Here is a 17,096-nt window from a genome sequence, read left to right on the forward strand (position 1 = left end):
TGCTGGGAATGCCGACCCACTACGTGGTTGGTTATTTGGCTACATTTCACGAAATCACACCGCAATAAATGTTTTATTCTTAAAGTCGGGAGGAAACGGTTGTATATCGTCTACTTTCATTTTGTCACAGGACATAACCTGAAGGACGGTGATCTCTTTTTATCTGTGCATGTGTTTTGACTCATTTGTGGTGGTGTACTACTGCTTTGGTATCCAAGGATGCACATGGGAAAATGAAAGGACATGTCAAGCAGATCTTCAAACACGTAATGGCTGTATACCAGTGCCTGCCCCCCCCCCCAAGCATTACAAGAGATACAATAGGTAGTATCGATTAAAAGGCCACTAGTTTAAACTGACATACATGGGCAGTGATATGACAAGAAGTGGAATATAAATACAGGGTCAGATATGACACATATTCACATCCATATATGAATGCTGCGAACACGTACTATCCCATCGTCTCATATACAAACAGCAGGAGATGCTTGGCAAGTCTCGGAAGAGCAAAAAATGAGAAACCAGCAAATTGGTCCTCTAAGAGTTGACTGCCTTGCCTAGTCACTAACCACTGGCCAGGCGGAATATGTCATGGTCCCAAGGCAGAGTTTTCGACGAAGTGATGCGTGCTCTATCACCATGCTCCTGTCATTGATGTCTATCTCTGGTAACCCCCTCATAGCTACCACTCATCTAGATCTTCATCCTCCTCCTCCTCTTCCTCTTCAGTGTAGATGATGTAACCATCGTCGTTGTAGCGCACCCTCCTGAATCGCCCGTACCTGTCGTAATCCCAGGCACGACCACTCGAGTTGGAATCCACGTCCGAGCTCTCTTCCTCCTCGTCGACCTCAACTACCGGAGCCGCCGCGTCTCGACCCTGCTCTAGAAAGAACGTAGGGATACAAACAGAGTGCAGAACGATTTAATCAAACCCTTAAGGTCCCTGTGAGCACTGGTGGTGTCTGACTGAAAAAAAACAAGAAGCTCGAGGAGAGTCTGTAACATTCGCTCTCATGGGTAGCTAGTGAGCATCCTCTGAAGATTTTGCTGTATGTCTTTTAGGATTGATTCAAGCAGTTTCTCTTTCTTAGGTGTGGAGAGGATCTATTTATATTTGTTCATGAACAGCAATATTCGCACTTCCTCTTCCGTGCTCTCCGCCTATTCTACCAGTAGGCGTCGCTGTCTTCCTCGTCCTCGCTGCGATCAGTAATGATGGTTCCATCCTCATAGCGGACCCGGTATGATCCCCAAGCATCCCGCTCCCAGTAGTAGTCCTCTGGGTCGGGACTCTCGTAAGAAGACGCGTCATCTTCTTCACTGTCGTCGGAGACCTCCACGGGCTCGTCATTTCTGTGGCGTCGAACCCTGCCATCATTTCCTGCGTCCTGCTCTACATAAGAAGAAGACGGGATAGAATAGTGGGGTGGTTATCAAGCAGAGATGAAGTCAGCAAAGCCCAGTCCTGCTCCAACCATCGATGATCTCCTAAAAAGATGACCAATTCTCATGTACAAACTAACTTAAGGTGCATTTAGAGCAAATTTTTCTGGATGGAAACATATTTTTGAAACCACAATTTATGGTTTACATTTTGTTATCAATGGTTATCATGATTATAAACACAGTTTATGAAATGCACTGTGGAAGTGCGATTCAAAACCACATTTAACAGGAAAAAAAGTTTTGAAAGTTTGGTCATATGCACAACCAAGATTTCAGACACAATTTAGACAATGTCAAAATTGTACTGAAAAAAATATGCAGGTCAGCTGATCATTGTTTGATCCACTTGCCAAGGGAGAAGCTGCGTATAGTGAGATGTGCATTGTCACAGTCCAACGACCCCACGCACAAAAAAAAAAACAAACACTTGGGAGAACCTTTTATATGTGCTCCTTTGTCGAACCATGTTGCAAAACATTGTCTCAAAACTAGGTTTTATAACCATGCTTCTTGGTATGCAAAATATTTTAAATGCAGCCCTAAACAAGAAGTAGAGTTAAGTTTGGGAGACGAATGGCTCTATGAGCAAATTTTGCACTCTTTATGATGCAGAAATAGGGATACAAACAATATGCTAATTTATAAGTGCACATGTACACACGGGGCAGGTTGGCACATACTGCATAAATGCCATATATTTCGCAGAGTTAAATTTTTGCAAATTTTGAAAGTAAGGTTTTATATGTCAAATTAACAACAGACAAATATATAGCTCTGATCCTTACATGAATGTTATATACATTGTACATGTACCGGTACGCAGTACACAGTACATGAACAAGGTGCTTGACAATACAGCTTACTAGGCCTTGAGTCGTGGCAGCTCCTCCTGTGTGAGTGGATGCGCACATTTTTTTCTATTATATAATGAGTGACTAATATTGATTTCTCCCTCCATTGCTGCATGCATATACAGGAGCAGATACATGAAAGCAAGTTAGTTGATTAATTGAGCAGTAAAGCAAAAATGTAGGTTTCGTGCCAAAAGCCATATCTGTGCGCAAATCTAAAAAGCCGCCGTCACACTGGCAAAATATTGTGAAGTTCAAGATTGCATCCTTTTAGATCTCAAAGTTTTGCCAGTGTGACCGCAAACTTCCCACGAAACTTCTTACGAAAACTCACTCAAACCCACTCAAACTAGGGATATTACCCGCACCCCCGCCAATCTTTTCAATCTTTGCGCATCGTGAATGCTTGCAGCTGATAATGTGCAAAGTTTGTCACATGACCAGTCTACCATATGTTTGTGGGCTGTGTCTCCGAAGCGTGAGGTCCTTGTGATGTACGTGTGTGCCTAGCTATGGAACAATCATGTGCTGTCACACATTGCGCTCTTTCTTATTTGTTGCGCATGTGCACACGTGACCAAGAGCTCAAGAACTATTGAGAACTGAAGTTGTCTGCCAGTGTGGACAGACAAGCAAACTTCGCGATCTTAAACTTTGCAATGAAGAAAGAAGCAGGAAGTCAGATTTTCTAAAATGTCTTGCCTATTACAAAAGCTGTTACATTTTCTGGATTCATGGTAACAATTTGTTCACCCTTCTATAAAGCAGCTGATGCATGTCTTTCGTGCGTTAGTAGGAAGAGTTTGCATGCAACAACAATGGAATGTAGACTTAATAATTCCACAGTTACTAAGTACCCTATGCACACAATTCCAACTTATGCACTCAGACCTGTGCATCATTTGCATATTAACAGTGAATAGTAAAACCCTGTATTACACAGATGCAGCATCAAACCACAGATATTTGGGCTCTAGGACTTGCTTGGTATAAAGAAGGATTACAAAGATTGTGCAACCAAGGAGGTATTAGAGAAGGAGAAGAAACAAGAATCTCTCCTTTGAACCCATCCTCCATGCTGCCAAGAAGTTATGCGCTATATTGCAGGTGTTAATAAATTGCTTTGGCAAAAGACAGCACTTATGTTTAAATAAGCATCATTTCTATAATACAACATACCTAGCCAGCAGCAAATTCGCTGTCCCCTTCAGAATTTTTCGGCATCAATTGTTTAGTGTGCAAAGACTACACAGGGTTCATACGCTTCCACATTTTCAAAATTCCCTGACTTTCCATGACTTTCCAGAGCAGAAAATGTAAATTTCCATGACTATTTTACACGATGTACACATCTTATTCTAAAGTGTGTAAAAATACATCATCATAATACTAGGAAGCAAAACACAAAACAAGTGTGTATATTCGGTTATACACACTTATGCTTTGTTCTGAAGGAAGCACCTTAAAGGGGAATTTTCCCCAAACAACAACGTGGATTAGGTGAGTAGAAAACAATTTTAGAAACCCAACAGTAAAATGTTGAGCAAATTTGGATAACCTGTTAACAAGAATTATGCAAAAGTGTGTATGTTGCCCTCTTTGGACAGAACTATGCCAGAATATGTGATATCACAAGAGGACAACTCTCCTTTGAATTTGTACATAGAATTTCACAATTCTAGTTTTTTTCTTGGATATCGATAATGCAGTTGATCAAGTTCAATAATAAATGTACGCACAATTATCTAAGCCTTAACATCCTCAAGTATAAAGGAGAGGGAAGATGATTATTATTTACATTGAAATGATTGTGTTGTCAATATTCTGTGGTAAAATGCTTTAATTCAAATTCTATATCAAAATCAAAGCACTATCTCAATCCAAAAGTAATCATACATTCGTGTTATTAGACAGGGCGCCACACTAACTTCTATTTTTGGTGGCCCGATCCGGCCACCGAAATCATTGATTTCTATTTTTTGGTGGCCCGAAAGTAAAATCTGGTGGCCAAAAAAAAAAAACCAAGAAAAACACAAGAAAAACTAAATCGGTCCTACTAAACATAGAAAAATAAATATTAAGCATTACTGACGTGATACAGGTACCTATGTCTAAAATAAATGAATAGAGTTATCATAAAAGTTGATGCCTATTTACATGTAGGTGGTCAAAACTTACGTTTGAAATGATAAAGTGGGAGCATTTACAGACATTTGTAAACATCCGACACTTGTTTTGGCATTGTAAAGAGCCGAAAGTTACCGTTACTCATTTCTGATTGTGAAAGCAATCATTCAACATTTACTAGTATTTTAACACCTTACGGAGCCGAATGTTACCGTTAATCATTTTCAAAAGTAAAAGCAAACAACTGACATTCATTTTAGCATCTTACGGAGCTGAATGTTATCCTTATTCATTTCCGAACGTGAAAGCAAGCATCCGCTATTTATTTTAGCATCTAACTGAGCCGATTGATACCGTTAATCATTTCCAAATGTAAAAGCAACAATCTGTTATTTATTTTAGCATCGTACGGAGCAGGATATTACCGTTATTCATTTCCAAATTTAAAAGCAAACATCCGACATTTATTTTATTGTCGTACGGAGCCGAATGTTATTGCTGCCCACTTCCGAAAGTGAAATGAATCATCTGACAATTATTTCAGCATCGTACGGAGCCGAATGTTACTGTTTTTAATTTTTGAACGTCAAGGCAGACATCAGACATTTACTTTACCATCAAACGCAGATGAAGTTACTGTTATTAATTTCGAAATATAATAGCAAATATCCGACATTTATTTTAGCTTCGTATGAAGCAGAATATTACTGCTATTCACTTCCGAACGTAAAAGCAATCATCTGACAGTTATTTTAGCATCTTCCGGAGCCGAATGTTATTGCTATTTACTTTTGAAAGTAAAAGCAAACATCCGACATTTATTTAATCATCGTAGGGAGTTGAATATTATTGTTATTCATTTCCGAACGTCAAAGGGATCATTCGACATTTATTTTAGCATCTTCCGGAACTGAATGTTATTGCTATTTACTTTCGAACATGAAAGCGAACATCCGGCATTTATTTTACCATCGTACGGAGTTGAATATTATTTTAATTCATTTCCGAACGTCAAAGCAAATATCCGACATTTATTTCAGCATCTTCCGGAGCTGAATGTTATTGCTATTTACATTCGAACATTATAAAAGCAAACATCAGACATAATCATTGTACGGAGTTGAATATTATTGTTATTCGTTTCCGAACGTCAAAGGGATCATTCGACATTTACTTTAGCATCTTCCGGAGCTGAATTTCAGTGCAATTCACTTTCGAACGCAAAAGCAAACATCCGGCATTTATTTTATCATCGTACGGAGTTGAATATTATTAGTATTCATTTCCGAACGTCAAAGCAAACATTCGACATTTATTTCAGCATCTTCCGGAGCCGAATGTTATCCTTATCCATTTCCGAACGCAAAATCAAATATCTGACATTAATTTTAGCTCCCCATACGGAGCTGAATATTACCGTTATTCATTTCCAAAAGTATAAGCAGACATCCGACGTTTATTTAAGTATCATACGGAGTTGAATATTACCGTTATTAATTTCCAAAATTAAAAGCAAACAACTGACATTCATTTTAGCATCTTACGGAGCTGAATGTTATCCTTATTCATTTCCGAACGTGAAAGCAAGCATCCGCTATTCATTCTAGCATCTAACTGAGCCGATTGATACCGTTAATCATTTCCAAATGTAAAAGCAACAATCTATTATTTATTTTAGCATCGTACGGAGCAGAATATTACCGTTATTCATTTCCAAATTTGAAAGCAAACATCTAACATTTATTTTATTATCGTACGGAGCCGAATGTTATTGCTGTCCACTTCCGAAAGTGAAATGAATCATCTGACAATTATTTCAGCATCGTACGGAGCCGAATGTTACTGTTTTTCATTTTTGAACGTCAAGGCAGACATCAGACAATTACTTTACCATCAAACGCAGCTGAATATTACTGTTATTAATTTCGAAATATAATAGTAAATATCCGACATTTATTTTAGCATCGTATGAAGCAGAATATTACTGCTATTCACTTCCGAACGAAAAAGCAATCATCTGACAGTTATTTTAGCATCTTCCGGAGCCGAATGTTATTGCTATTTACTTTTGAAAGTAAAAGCAAACATCCAACATTTATTTAATCATCGTACTGAGTTGAATATTATTGTTATTCATTTCCGAACGTCACAGGGATCATTCGACATTTACTTTAGCATCTTCCGGAGCTGAATGTTATTGCTATTTACTTTCGAACGTAAAAGCAAACATCCGGCATTTATTCTATCATCGTACGGAGTTGAATATTATTAGTATTCATTTCCGAACGTCAAAGCAAACATTCGACATTTATTTCAGCATCTTCCGGAGCCGAATGTTATCCGTATTCATTTCCGAACGCAAAATCAAATATCTGACATTAATTTTAGCTCCCTACGGAGCTGAATATTTCCGTTATTCATTTCCAAAAGTATAAGCAGACATCTGACGTTTATTTAAGTATCATACCGAGTCGAATATTACCGTTATTCATTTCCAAAATTAAAAGCAAACATCTGACATTTATTTTAGCATCTTACGGAGCCGATTGTTACCGCTATCCATTTCCAAAAGTAAAGGCAATCCTCCAACTTTTTTTTTTTTGGTGGCCCGATGTGCGTTTTTTGTGGCCACGGGCTACCGGGCCACCGTTAGGGTGGGATTTCACGGAGCACGCGAACGATTTGCGAACGACGCGAATGACAAAATCCAACATTCGGAAAAGTTTTTCTCCGAATGCGTTCCGACAATGAAGCCGAAAACTATTCTTGCGCAATTTGTGCGAAGTTTCCACGACGTTTGTGCGAATGTCGTGTGTATCATTGCTTAAGTACAGCATGTTACGTTCACGAAGAACACGCGACGGAAATGCGAACAACGAAAATTTTTCAATAATCATGGGAGGAAATGTACCCAAGGAGAGGTGGAAGCTGTCTTGAGTTGATTTTTTTTTCTTTCCTCTATTTCTCCTTTCTTTTTCTCTCATTTTTCTATCCTGTGCTTGCCTACATTTTTTTCCCCTAGGACCTATCTCCACTACAAGCAGTAAAGCATTTGATTTTTTTTTTAGCAATTCCTCCAACACATAATCTCTATAGTTTAAAGGAAATTTTGCATACTTTAGATTAATATTAAGTGTATTCTGCGATTTTTTTTTTTGTATATCAAACATTTCTTTCTCTTTGCTAGTCTTTAATTTCTTTTGTTACTGTAGTTGTTTGATGTTTAGATGTATGCTACGACTTTTATTTGTAGAAAACGTATAGGTAATATATCCCCCAAACGTGCGCTAAACGTTCGCGAGAATATCTCAAAAGGTATGCGAACAGTTTGCGATTACGTCGTAAAATGATCGGAAAAACTTCGCAGATTTCGCGTAACATACGCGAGACATTCTCCAAAGTTTCGGAGTCTGTTTGGGGTTTCACGAACATTTTGCGAACATCGCGCGTGTCTTGCGAAGATCTTGCGCATATGACGAGGCTTTAAAGACACTTTCGAGAACAATTCACGAGCAAATCACGACCAAGTGTGTGGAAAAGGTTCGCCAAAAATTTCAAACTTTTTTGAAATTCTCGCCGAAGTAAAAACGACATTCGCGAACAATTGACGACGCTTCCGAACCCTCACGTTCGTTTGGCGATCTTTTGCAGACTAAAATACGAATGCTGGATTTTGCCATTCGCGTCCTTCGCAAATCGTTCGCGTGCTCCGTGAAATCCCACCCTTAGGCTGGGATTTCACGGAGCACGCGAACGATTTGCGAAGGACGCGAATGACAAAATCCAGCATTCGTATTTTATTCTGCAAACGATCGCAAAAGCAACGTGAGGGTTCGGAAGCGTCGTCATTTGTTCGCGGATGTCGTTTTTACTTCGGCGAGAATTTCAAAAAAGTTTGAAATTTTTTGCGAACCTTTTCCGCACATTTGGTCGTGATTTGCTCGCGATTTGTTCTCGAAAATTTCTTGTAAGCGTCGTCATATGCGCGAAACCTTCGCAAGACGTGCGCGATGTTCGCGAAATCTTCGTGAAACCCCAAACGGACCCCGAAACTTTGGAGAATGTCTAGCGCAGGTTTCACGAATTCCGCGAAGTTCTTCCGATTATGTAACGACCTAAACGCGAACTGTTCGCGAACGTCTTGAGACATGCTTTGAATATATTTCAGGGTAAAATCTTCACCATGTGGCGTCTGACCGCATGACTGACATGACTGCATGACTCCGACCATTTTGATATCATCTACTGTATAAATATGCCGCCCAAGGGAAGAAAGAACCGTCAACGAGGGTCAATCAAGAAAAGGAGGATGAACATTATCCCAGTGGAGGTGGAGCAGGCGCAGGAGGCTAGTATTTCCGAGGAGGATCAGTTAGATGAGCCGGCTCAGTCTGAGCAGGACAAGGACGTGGGACAGGTCCCTGACTTGCCAGAGAAGCCCACGCATGAGAGTGGGGACACCAGTGATGCGGGCAGTGCTACATGCAGCACCAAGGGTCCAGAGAAGCAGAAGAAGAAAGAGAAGGAGGTAGAGAAAAGGGGATATCCGTGGAAAGAAGAACACAAGGATATCTTGGCACAATTTTTTTGCCAGCATGAAGTCTTCTATGACAAGACCCTGAAACGTTTTAAAGACAGAGGCTACAAACTCTTGCTGTGCGAGTCATTTGTGGAAGACACATTTGTTCCCAGATTTCCTAGTGATCCCATCCCCACTGGTGAGTAAAAATAGACCAACAAATTCAATTGTATGACTCTTGAAATTAACTATTTTGCATGAAATGATGTTGCACACATTCTTCACTCAGCAGTTTCATCATTATCCAGAAATTAGCCAAAGTTTAAGAACACCCTGTCAAATTATTTTGCATTAAGAGGTGGAGTTATACATGTTTCTATTTTGTTGTGTGTATGAAAGGTTTTTCTATCGTCTTGTCATTACAAAAATTAACTTTCCAAATCAGAAATACTCGCTGTCTGTATCATAACATGAAAGTTGTGTTATTGTATTTTCAGCTGATGACGTTCACGGTTTCTACAAGAATTACAGAGACCGGTGGGTAAAGATCCACAAGAAGAAGAGTGGACAAGGGGCCGTCCGGCTCACCGCCAGTGACCAGTGGATCAAAGACAACTTTGCCTTTGTAGAGCCTCACATCAGGAAAATCGCCAGTGTGGCTAGTCAGTCAGTGAGGATATAATCCAATGATGACAGTGTAAATTACCAGTTAGACTAGTCACACAATCATACAGTGATACAACATTTATCCTAATCTTTATAAAGCAGTCAGTAATAAATAATTTCTGTCGGCCAATATGTGTGGTGGTAAATATATGCAGACAGTGTGTACAATACGTATTATTGTGTAATAGCCAAATGTAAGGTGATTAGTCAGTATTTTCTAAATTAAGGTGATGGTTAGTATATAAAGCAATCACTGTGTACAATGAATGGCTTTTGCAATGTCCACTGTGACTATAGTCACTCATCCTGTCAGTCACTATATCCATTCTATTGCCATGACCAGTGTAAACAGCCAGGCAGTCATTTTTAGCATTAGTCTTCTAAAGAATTGATATACATGTACTTATTTGAATTGTCTATTTAACTTCTATGTATGACAATTTTGTATTGTTTTAGTTTGATGATGTGGAAGACGAGGCCGAGGAGATCCGCAGCAGTGACAGCGATTCCCATGCCCCTATTGAGAGGGGAAAGGAGATAGGAAAGAAGAGGGGAACATCTGCAGTCTCTGTGGTACAGCGTCAGGGATCAATTACAGGCAGTCACTCCCAGTCAGAAGTTTTGATGAGCCAGGTGATAAATCATTTGGTTATCATCTGTAGCTATCATTATTGTGGATATTGTTATGACCATTTTGATTATGAACAAAATAAAACGTAACTTTCATGAAAGTTTACACCATTTTATATTCTCGAATACTAAGCAGTATAACCACATTCCCGCTTTGTGGACATGAATATTTTTGCTTCCAATACTGACAACAAATTTGTTTAATGTTTCGCAGGTGATGACCCGATTGGATGACTTGGTCGCCCACCGAAAATCCAGGGAACAACCAATGTCCGGACAAGGAGCCGTTGTCCAAAGTGTCTCCCAGTACCTGCAAACAATGATGCACCACATCTCCGAGGGGGACCTCTGGGATCAGCATCAACTGGAGGCCATCCAACTCGTGTTGCGCTACCAGACTAGATCGCGCCTGCAGCAGCAGCAGCAGCAGCACGGCCAGTACCAGCAGTATGCACAACTGCAGGCTCCTTCGCAGCAGCAGTTCATTTTCAGATCACCGCAGCCGCCACATCAACTGCAGCATGCCCAGCCCCAGTTTCAGCACGCTCAACAGCTTCTGAGGCCAACTCAGCTGCAATCCCCTCCAGATACCGTGTTCCGGCCCTTGCTAACTTCTAGTGAGCACACCTCACCAGCTACAGGAACAAACACTCATCTGACCCCGCTGCAGTCCACATCGGCAAATCCTTTCTCAGGAGAGTCGAGTAGTGATCCGGACTTCTCCCTCTCTGGAATGAGCAACGTCGCCAGCTTGTCGTCCCTGGTAAAATCTGCTACGGAGACCGTTGACCAGGGAAGTGGTAACGCAAGCGCTGGCCTGTTCCCCCTCGCCAAGGACGACACCACTCAGTGACTTTATTTTTGATTTCATTTCATTGTGGACTTCCTGACTGTGTTCCTTTCTACATTTACAAGGATATAAAGAGTAGTGCATCTGCCCACCTCACACTTTCCCTGTATGTTCTGAAATAAAAAGAAAATTAAGTTAATGGGCATAGGATTCATGTGCAGTGAAACGAAATGTTGCATCTCAAGATAATCATGGTGAGGTGAAAGGGTGTCCTTAGAGGGTTTCAAGCATGATGATACTGTTAAGGCATAATGTGTTAAACGTGGAAAACAATGAAAAATCCATATGCATGCTAAGTGACGTGTAGAATGTTCACGTTTTATGTATCATTTTCATATCGTAATAATGCTTTGCGATTATGGGTTGTGATTGCATGAATAATGTCATACCAGTTCTGTGAAAATAAGGTTGACAGTACAAAGTGTACAAAATAAAGACCTTTCTGCCTCTTACTTGCAGTTGTCTAATAGTTTGAGTTGTGTCATCTCGAGTTCACATCAGTCACATCATCACTGCACAATTAGTAATGAAGTTCTACACCAATACATTCACACACAACAAGTGTATACCCTTGTAAACAAGCACACGCACGCACACACACACACACACACACACCCATACACACAAAGACAGATATATTCAAAACATGCATACGCCTGAAGTCAATGATATATGTACTGTGGCTCCAGTATTTTAATTGCAAAGGTCGGACCCATGTCGCAAAAAGGAAAAGATCCAGTCAACTTATTTTTTTTCTTTGAAGTAAGAACAATCATTGATAAATTGTTCCTCCTTTTCTTTTTGGAGGGGGAGGGGGGTGAATTCGTATGAAGGGGTACTATGGTGGGATATATTTGTTTGGTACAGAAGCAATGCCATGGGTTGATTTTCCAACAACTTTCAAATTTTGATGCAACCCAAACTTTACTTTTAAAAAAACTCTTCATGTATAAAGATGGGAAAGACAATCTTGTCGCAATTTATAAATAACGAAGTATACAAAGGAAGTATGAACCAACATTGGGTTTTCATTTATAAACTGTAAAATCAGATCCGAGATCTTTAATAACCCCTTCTTTTGTAAAATCAGTGATGAAAACTTATTCATTCCAATTTATACCGTTTCAGAACAAATAGCATATGAATTTGTAGTGCATTAAAAAAAATCATCGTTGCAAAAGTTTTCAAGTAGTCCTGTGTAGAAACTACTTTTTTAAAGATACTCTGTAGTCATAAACTAGTGGAAAGTCAAACTTTGTAAAGTTTGTTTTTTTTTTTTCTTAGAAGCTACTTGTACTTCAGTAAGAAGTAGCCCTAAATCCTCGTTACTACCTAACTTTAATAACGTCAGCACTTATCAATCGTGTTAATGGTTCTCTATAGACTTTTAGATAAAATCGAAAGAATGTTTATTCCATGTGAAATAGAAATAGGAAACTGAACACGCTGGATATGTCATGAAAGAGACCGCCAATCCTGAGATATAAGCTTTCTGGGATTGTTTGTCACATATATTTCACACCAATGTTGTTTTCTATATTCTATTGGATTTTTCGTTTTGCTTTCAGTCTTGTGTTTACAGTGCAATTGTAATATACTGTAACCACCTTTCTGTAAGACAATGCAAGAAACTTTCGTAAATGAAGTGTAACTGTATAGTCTAATATTCAGTCCCCCACGAACGGTAGCTCATGAAATATTATGCTGTATAAACAGATGCATACCAAACCAGTTTAACTCAAACTAAAAAGCTCGCCGAAATAAAAATATCAAACGTGCTATGTCTTCATTTTCAGGATAAACTTTGTTCTACGTTTCTGATGAAACCGCTCATTTATGGATGAACAAATATAAAGGCATAAAACACAAACCTGCAATCTTCTACATTAAATGCATAATAGCACACGGACAATATCAAGTGCACGTGGAATTTTGTGTACAATTCCACGTGCACTTGATATTGTCCACAATCATGTTCACCAGCCCTCCCCACTGTTCTGATGTAAGGTGTTCATGTGGTCTGCTGATCGGGTCGCTGTTCCTTGTCATAGACCATTCTGTCCTGCCAGGGAACCTTTCCCACTGAGACGTAGTAGTCAGCTAGGTAGTCTCTTTGGTTTCTGGCACCTTTGTTTCCGTAGTTGCCCTTCAGTTTCTGCAGGGATGTGAACGTTTCCTCCCGCCTCCATGACCCTGGTGTCACTTCACATGTGTCTTGATTTTCAAAATCAGCGCTCCCCAGAATCTTCTCTGGTTTCTTGCTGGCCAACCAGTTGTGGAGAGTGCACGCAGCCAGCACAATCTGTACAACTGTCTCTGGTTTCTGTTCCATTGGTCGGTGAAAACATCTGAATCTGAAAATTCAAATTCCAGAAAAATGTGTTCAAGTTTTCAACCCATGATTGGTACAACGTATGAATTTCCAGACCCAACTGCTAATGGTTAAATTCAGGTCACTTGAAATATTGCCTCAGTGTCGTATCAAATAGCTCTGCGAATGAGTTAATAATGTTAAACAGAAGCTAGTGTGATCCTCGGAGATTTGAGCGAGTTGTGAGCTAGGGTATGGTATGTTTATGTGAAGCACTATGGGAGATTCATCAGCATATATAGGCCTTTTCGCTATCTTGATTAATCACGAAGATCATGAAAGTACTGCTTTTCTTTATAAAGAAACCGAATTACTGCAAGACACTCTTTATCACATTCAACCCTTCGTGTGCTTTGCCGACTGGCACCGCAAATCCAACATACAAATTCTAGACACTATTCAATGTTCCTGTCACAGAAAGGGTTAAGATAAGAAATACAGAAAATCAGTATTTTTTGCAATAGTTTGATATTACAAAACATATTCCTTTCTATTATATGTGTTGACGAGTAAACTAAATGCAAGACATATTTTACGGCATACAAAATGATGAAAGATCATGTGTGTTCTCCTGGTTTAAAGAAAAAAAAAATAATACCTGTTTGCTAAAATGCCAAAGGCATTCTCTGCGATGCGTCTAGCTCTGGAAAGCCTGTAGTTGAAAATCCTTTCCTTGTGTGTCATCTCTCTCAAGGCGTATGGTTTCATCAACCATGATTTCAACGGGAAGGCATCATCGCCAACGAAGGTGTACGGAAGGGGTGTATTATCCTTTGGCAGGGGCTCTGGCTCAGGTATTCCTGCCTTGCCTTGGTCTAGGGCCCTTCGCAGGCTGGTCTCCATGAAGAGGCCAGCATCAGAACAGCTGGCGTTGGCTCCCACATCAATGTACCTGAATCTGTACTTGGCATCAACAAGGGCAAATAGCACCACAGAGAAATATCCCTTATAGTTATAGTACATACTACCAGTGTTTCCAGGAGCCTTGATCCTCACATGCTTGCCATCCAGAGCCCCTAAACAGTTCTCGAAGTTCCACCTGTCAGAGAATTCTGAAGCCACTTCTTTCCATTCTTCTGGAGTGGTTGGGCAAGAGAGGAGTTCATCGTGGTATTCGTCATAGATTGCTTGGCAAACGTCACTAATCATGGGACCAATAGTGGATGTGCCGACGCGGAAGCAAGCGGCCAGGGACACGTACGTGTCTCCACTTGCCAGGAACCTTAAAGTCAGGGCAACCTTGAGTCCAACAGGTAGTGCTTTTCTCATACTGGTGTCTTGCTTCATTAGTCGGGGAGTGAGCTTGGCCACCAATTCCCTGAAGAGGTCAGGATCCATTCTCAGGAGTTTCTTGTATGTGGTCAAATCTCCTTCTTCCAATGCCTCCATGAGCTGTCCATAAAAACCATGCTCAAGTCTCTCTTGCTCCAGCAACCAGCTACGGACCCACACAGTCTTCACATACTGTTTCCTGTTTTTTTTTCAGCGCTTCTTCTTCTTCCTGCTTACGCTTCAAACACAGTCCCACAGCAACAAGCAGCAGAGCTTCCTCTTCAAAATCAAAAGTTTCCTTTTCATCCATGGTCAGGACAGGATTCGTGGCTTGCAGGTCCGACATCACTGACTTGTGGACAACAAATAACGCTTGCATTGCATTTATACTCCGTGTGAGTGTTGGTGCCATCACGAGTCACAAAAAAATCGCGCGACATATGTACGAACATCGCATTAATGTCGTGCGATATTTATTGTGCGCGAAATATGTGGAAAATATTCGCATATGTCTCAAAATGTCCGCAAAACTTTCGCCCGTAATTCTTGGAACATTCGCGTTGTTCGCATTTAGGTCGCATGTCCCTCGTAAATGAGTAGGTGGTCGTAGTTCGGCAATGGTACTCACGACATTCGCACATATGTCGTGAGAACTACGCACAAACTGCGCGAGAATGGTTTACGAATCCATCGTCGGAAAACATTCGGAGAAAAACTTTTCCGAATGTTGGATGTTGTCATTCGCGTCCTTCGCAAATCGTTCGCGTGCTCCGTGAAATCCCACCCTTAGTGTCGAGCCCTGTATTAGATGACTGACGCTTCGATCATGCACGCAATTTAAAATAATGCCAATCACATCATCAGCAGCGCTCATGTCACGTATGTACATATGTGTACACAAAGGCACCACGGCACCTTACATCACTGCCAGTCGATAGTCATACACACAAGTACACGTGCACATATGCCCATGAAAGACGCAATTAGATACCAATGTGCGTGGAGTTTGTTACGAAAACGGTCTTAATACGAGAAACCACAAATTTGACAAACTATTCTTCCTTTGTTGATAAGAGAAATCAAATATCATTTTAACAAATATCTTGAAAAAATGATTTTCCCTGACTTTCCAGAAGAAATAGATGGATTCCCTGACTTTCCCTGACTTTTTGCTTCTGGAAAAAGTATTTTGAAATTCCCTGACTTTCCAGAAATTCCATGACGCGTACGAGCCCTGACTACAGGACATGCTAAAAAAATTGGTAAAACTGTATTTTTTTTTAAACTGTAAAATGTCACTAAACACGCAAAAAAAAAAAAAGCATTTGCCAATGACTTAATTTGAAAGATTTAAAATATAAGTGCCAAACCTGACAAACAATATTACACACAATTACACCAAAGATGGTTATATGTTGATTTTTTTAATGAGATACAGATACTCCTTTTTCAGTCCGGGGGTATCAATAACAAAAAGATTTCAAGAAAAACTTGACCCGTTGAGGACGAGTCCTGAGTATACTCGGGCAAGTGTCTATGGGAAATGCGTGTTGTAGCAAAATCAGTCCGTCCTGAACGGGTTAAAAGTAACCGTTTCCGTACAAGATTACCACCAACTTCCATACAGGATTTCAACATATCCCCTGAAATACAGCTTAAAATTTTTATTATCAAGAATCCCTTCCTTGGTCATCATATCCAAACTCTTCAGAAGAGCGGCAGTGAAATGCTAGAGCATTAAATTGTCATGCTATAGAACCTACGCATAAATTTGCACAAACTGCGAAGCGATTCCATTCCTTCTCTAACACCTCCCTGGTGTTAAACAGAGATAAACAGAAAGGATGGAGATCAATTGGGGGGGATTAGTGGATGGCACTGGAGGAAGAAAGACCACCACAAGACACAGAGGTATAAGTGGCGAATAAAAGTAGCATCTACTCGTGTCCACTGCGAGTGACCTATTTGTTTCTTACCCTGTCTCTCCTGCAGGATTTCTCGTCGTCTCTGTCTCGCCTCCTCCCCCAGCCTCTCCACCATCTTGTCGATGTAGTTGTCGAGGACGATGGAGCGGTTGTGGGAGCTCGTGGGAGCTCGGCAGATCGGGCACTCCCTCTTGCGCTTCAGCCAAGCGTTGATGCAGTACGCGCAGAATGAGTGGGAGCAGTTCAAAGTGGTCGCCTGTCGTTAAGTTCCGCGAGAAAATGAAATACAATATTACACGGAGTAATCCATGTAAGAGACTTCTTTGTGAGACTCCTTGAGGCCATCTTGTGGCACAGCCACATCATGAATCATAAGAGATAATGTGATTGCACAATATATGTTTCACTTCAACTTCAAATTATGTCACACTTT

At 40.4% G+C, this 17,096-nt stretch overlaps 1 protein-coding gene across 1 annotated transcript in view; it reads right to left on the minus strand.

Annotated features, from left to right (window-relative positions):
* Positions 1 to 472: 472 nt before the first annotated feature.
* Positions 473 to 17,096, minus strand: part of LOC139737910 (uncharacterized) — a 30,532-nt gene continuing 13,908 nt past the window's right edge. The window contains exons 7-8 of the mRNA XM_071648578.1: positions 16,715 to 16,919; positions 473 to 1,394 (exon numbers count right to left, since the gene is read on the minus strand). Of these exons, the coding sequence (XP_071504679.1) occupies positions 1,381 to 1,394; positions 16,715 to 16,919 (219 nt within the window). The 3' untranslated portion in view covers positions 473 to 1,380. The remainder of the gene's footprint in view (positions 1,395 to 16,714; positions 16,920 to 17,096) is intronic.

This window comes from Diadema antillarum, unplaced genomic scaffold (assembly GCF_040938485.1).
Source record: "Diadema antillarum isolate AM-2024a unplaced genomic scaffold, OU_Dant_1.0 seq00000715_RagTag, whole genome shotgun sequence".
In the NCBI taxonomy this organism is placed as follows: Eukaryota; Metazoa; Echinodermata; class Echinoidea; order Diadematoida; family Diadematidae; genus Diadema; species Diadema antillarum.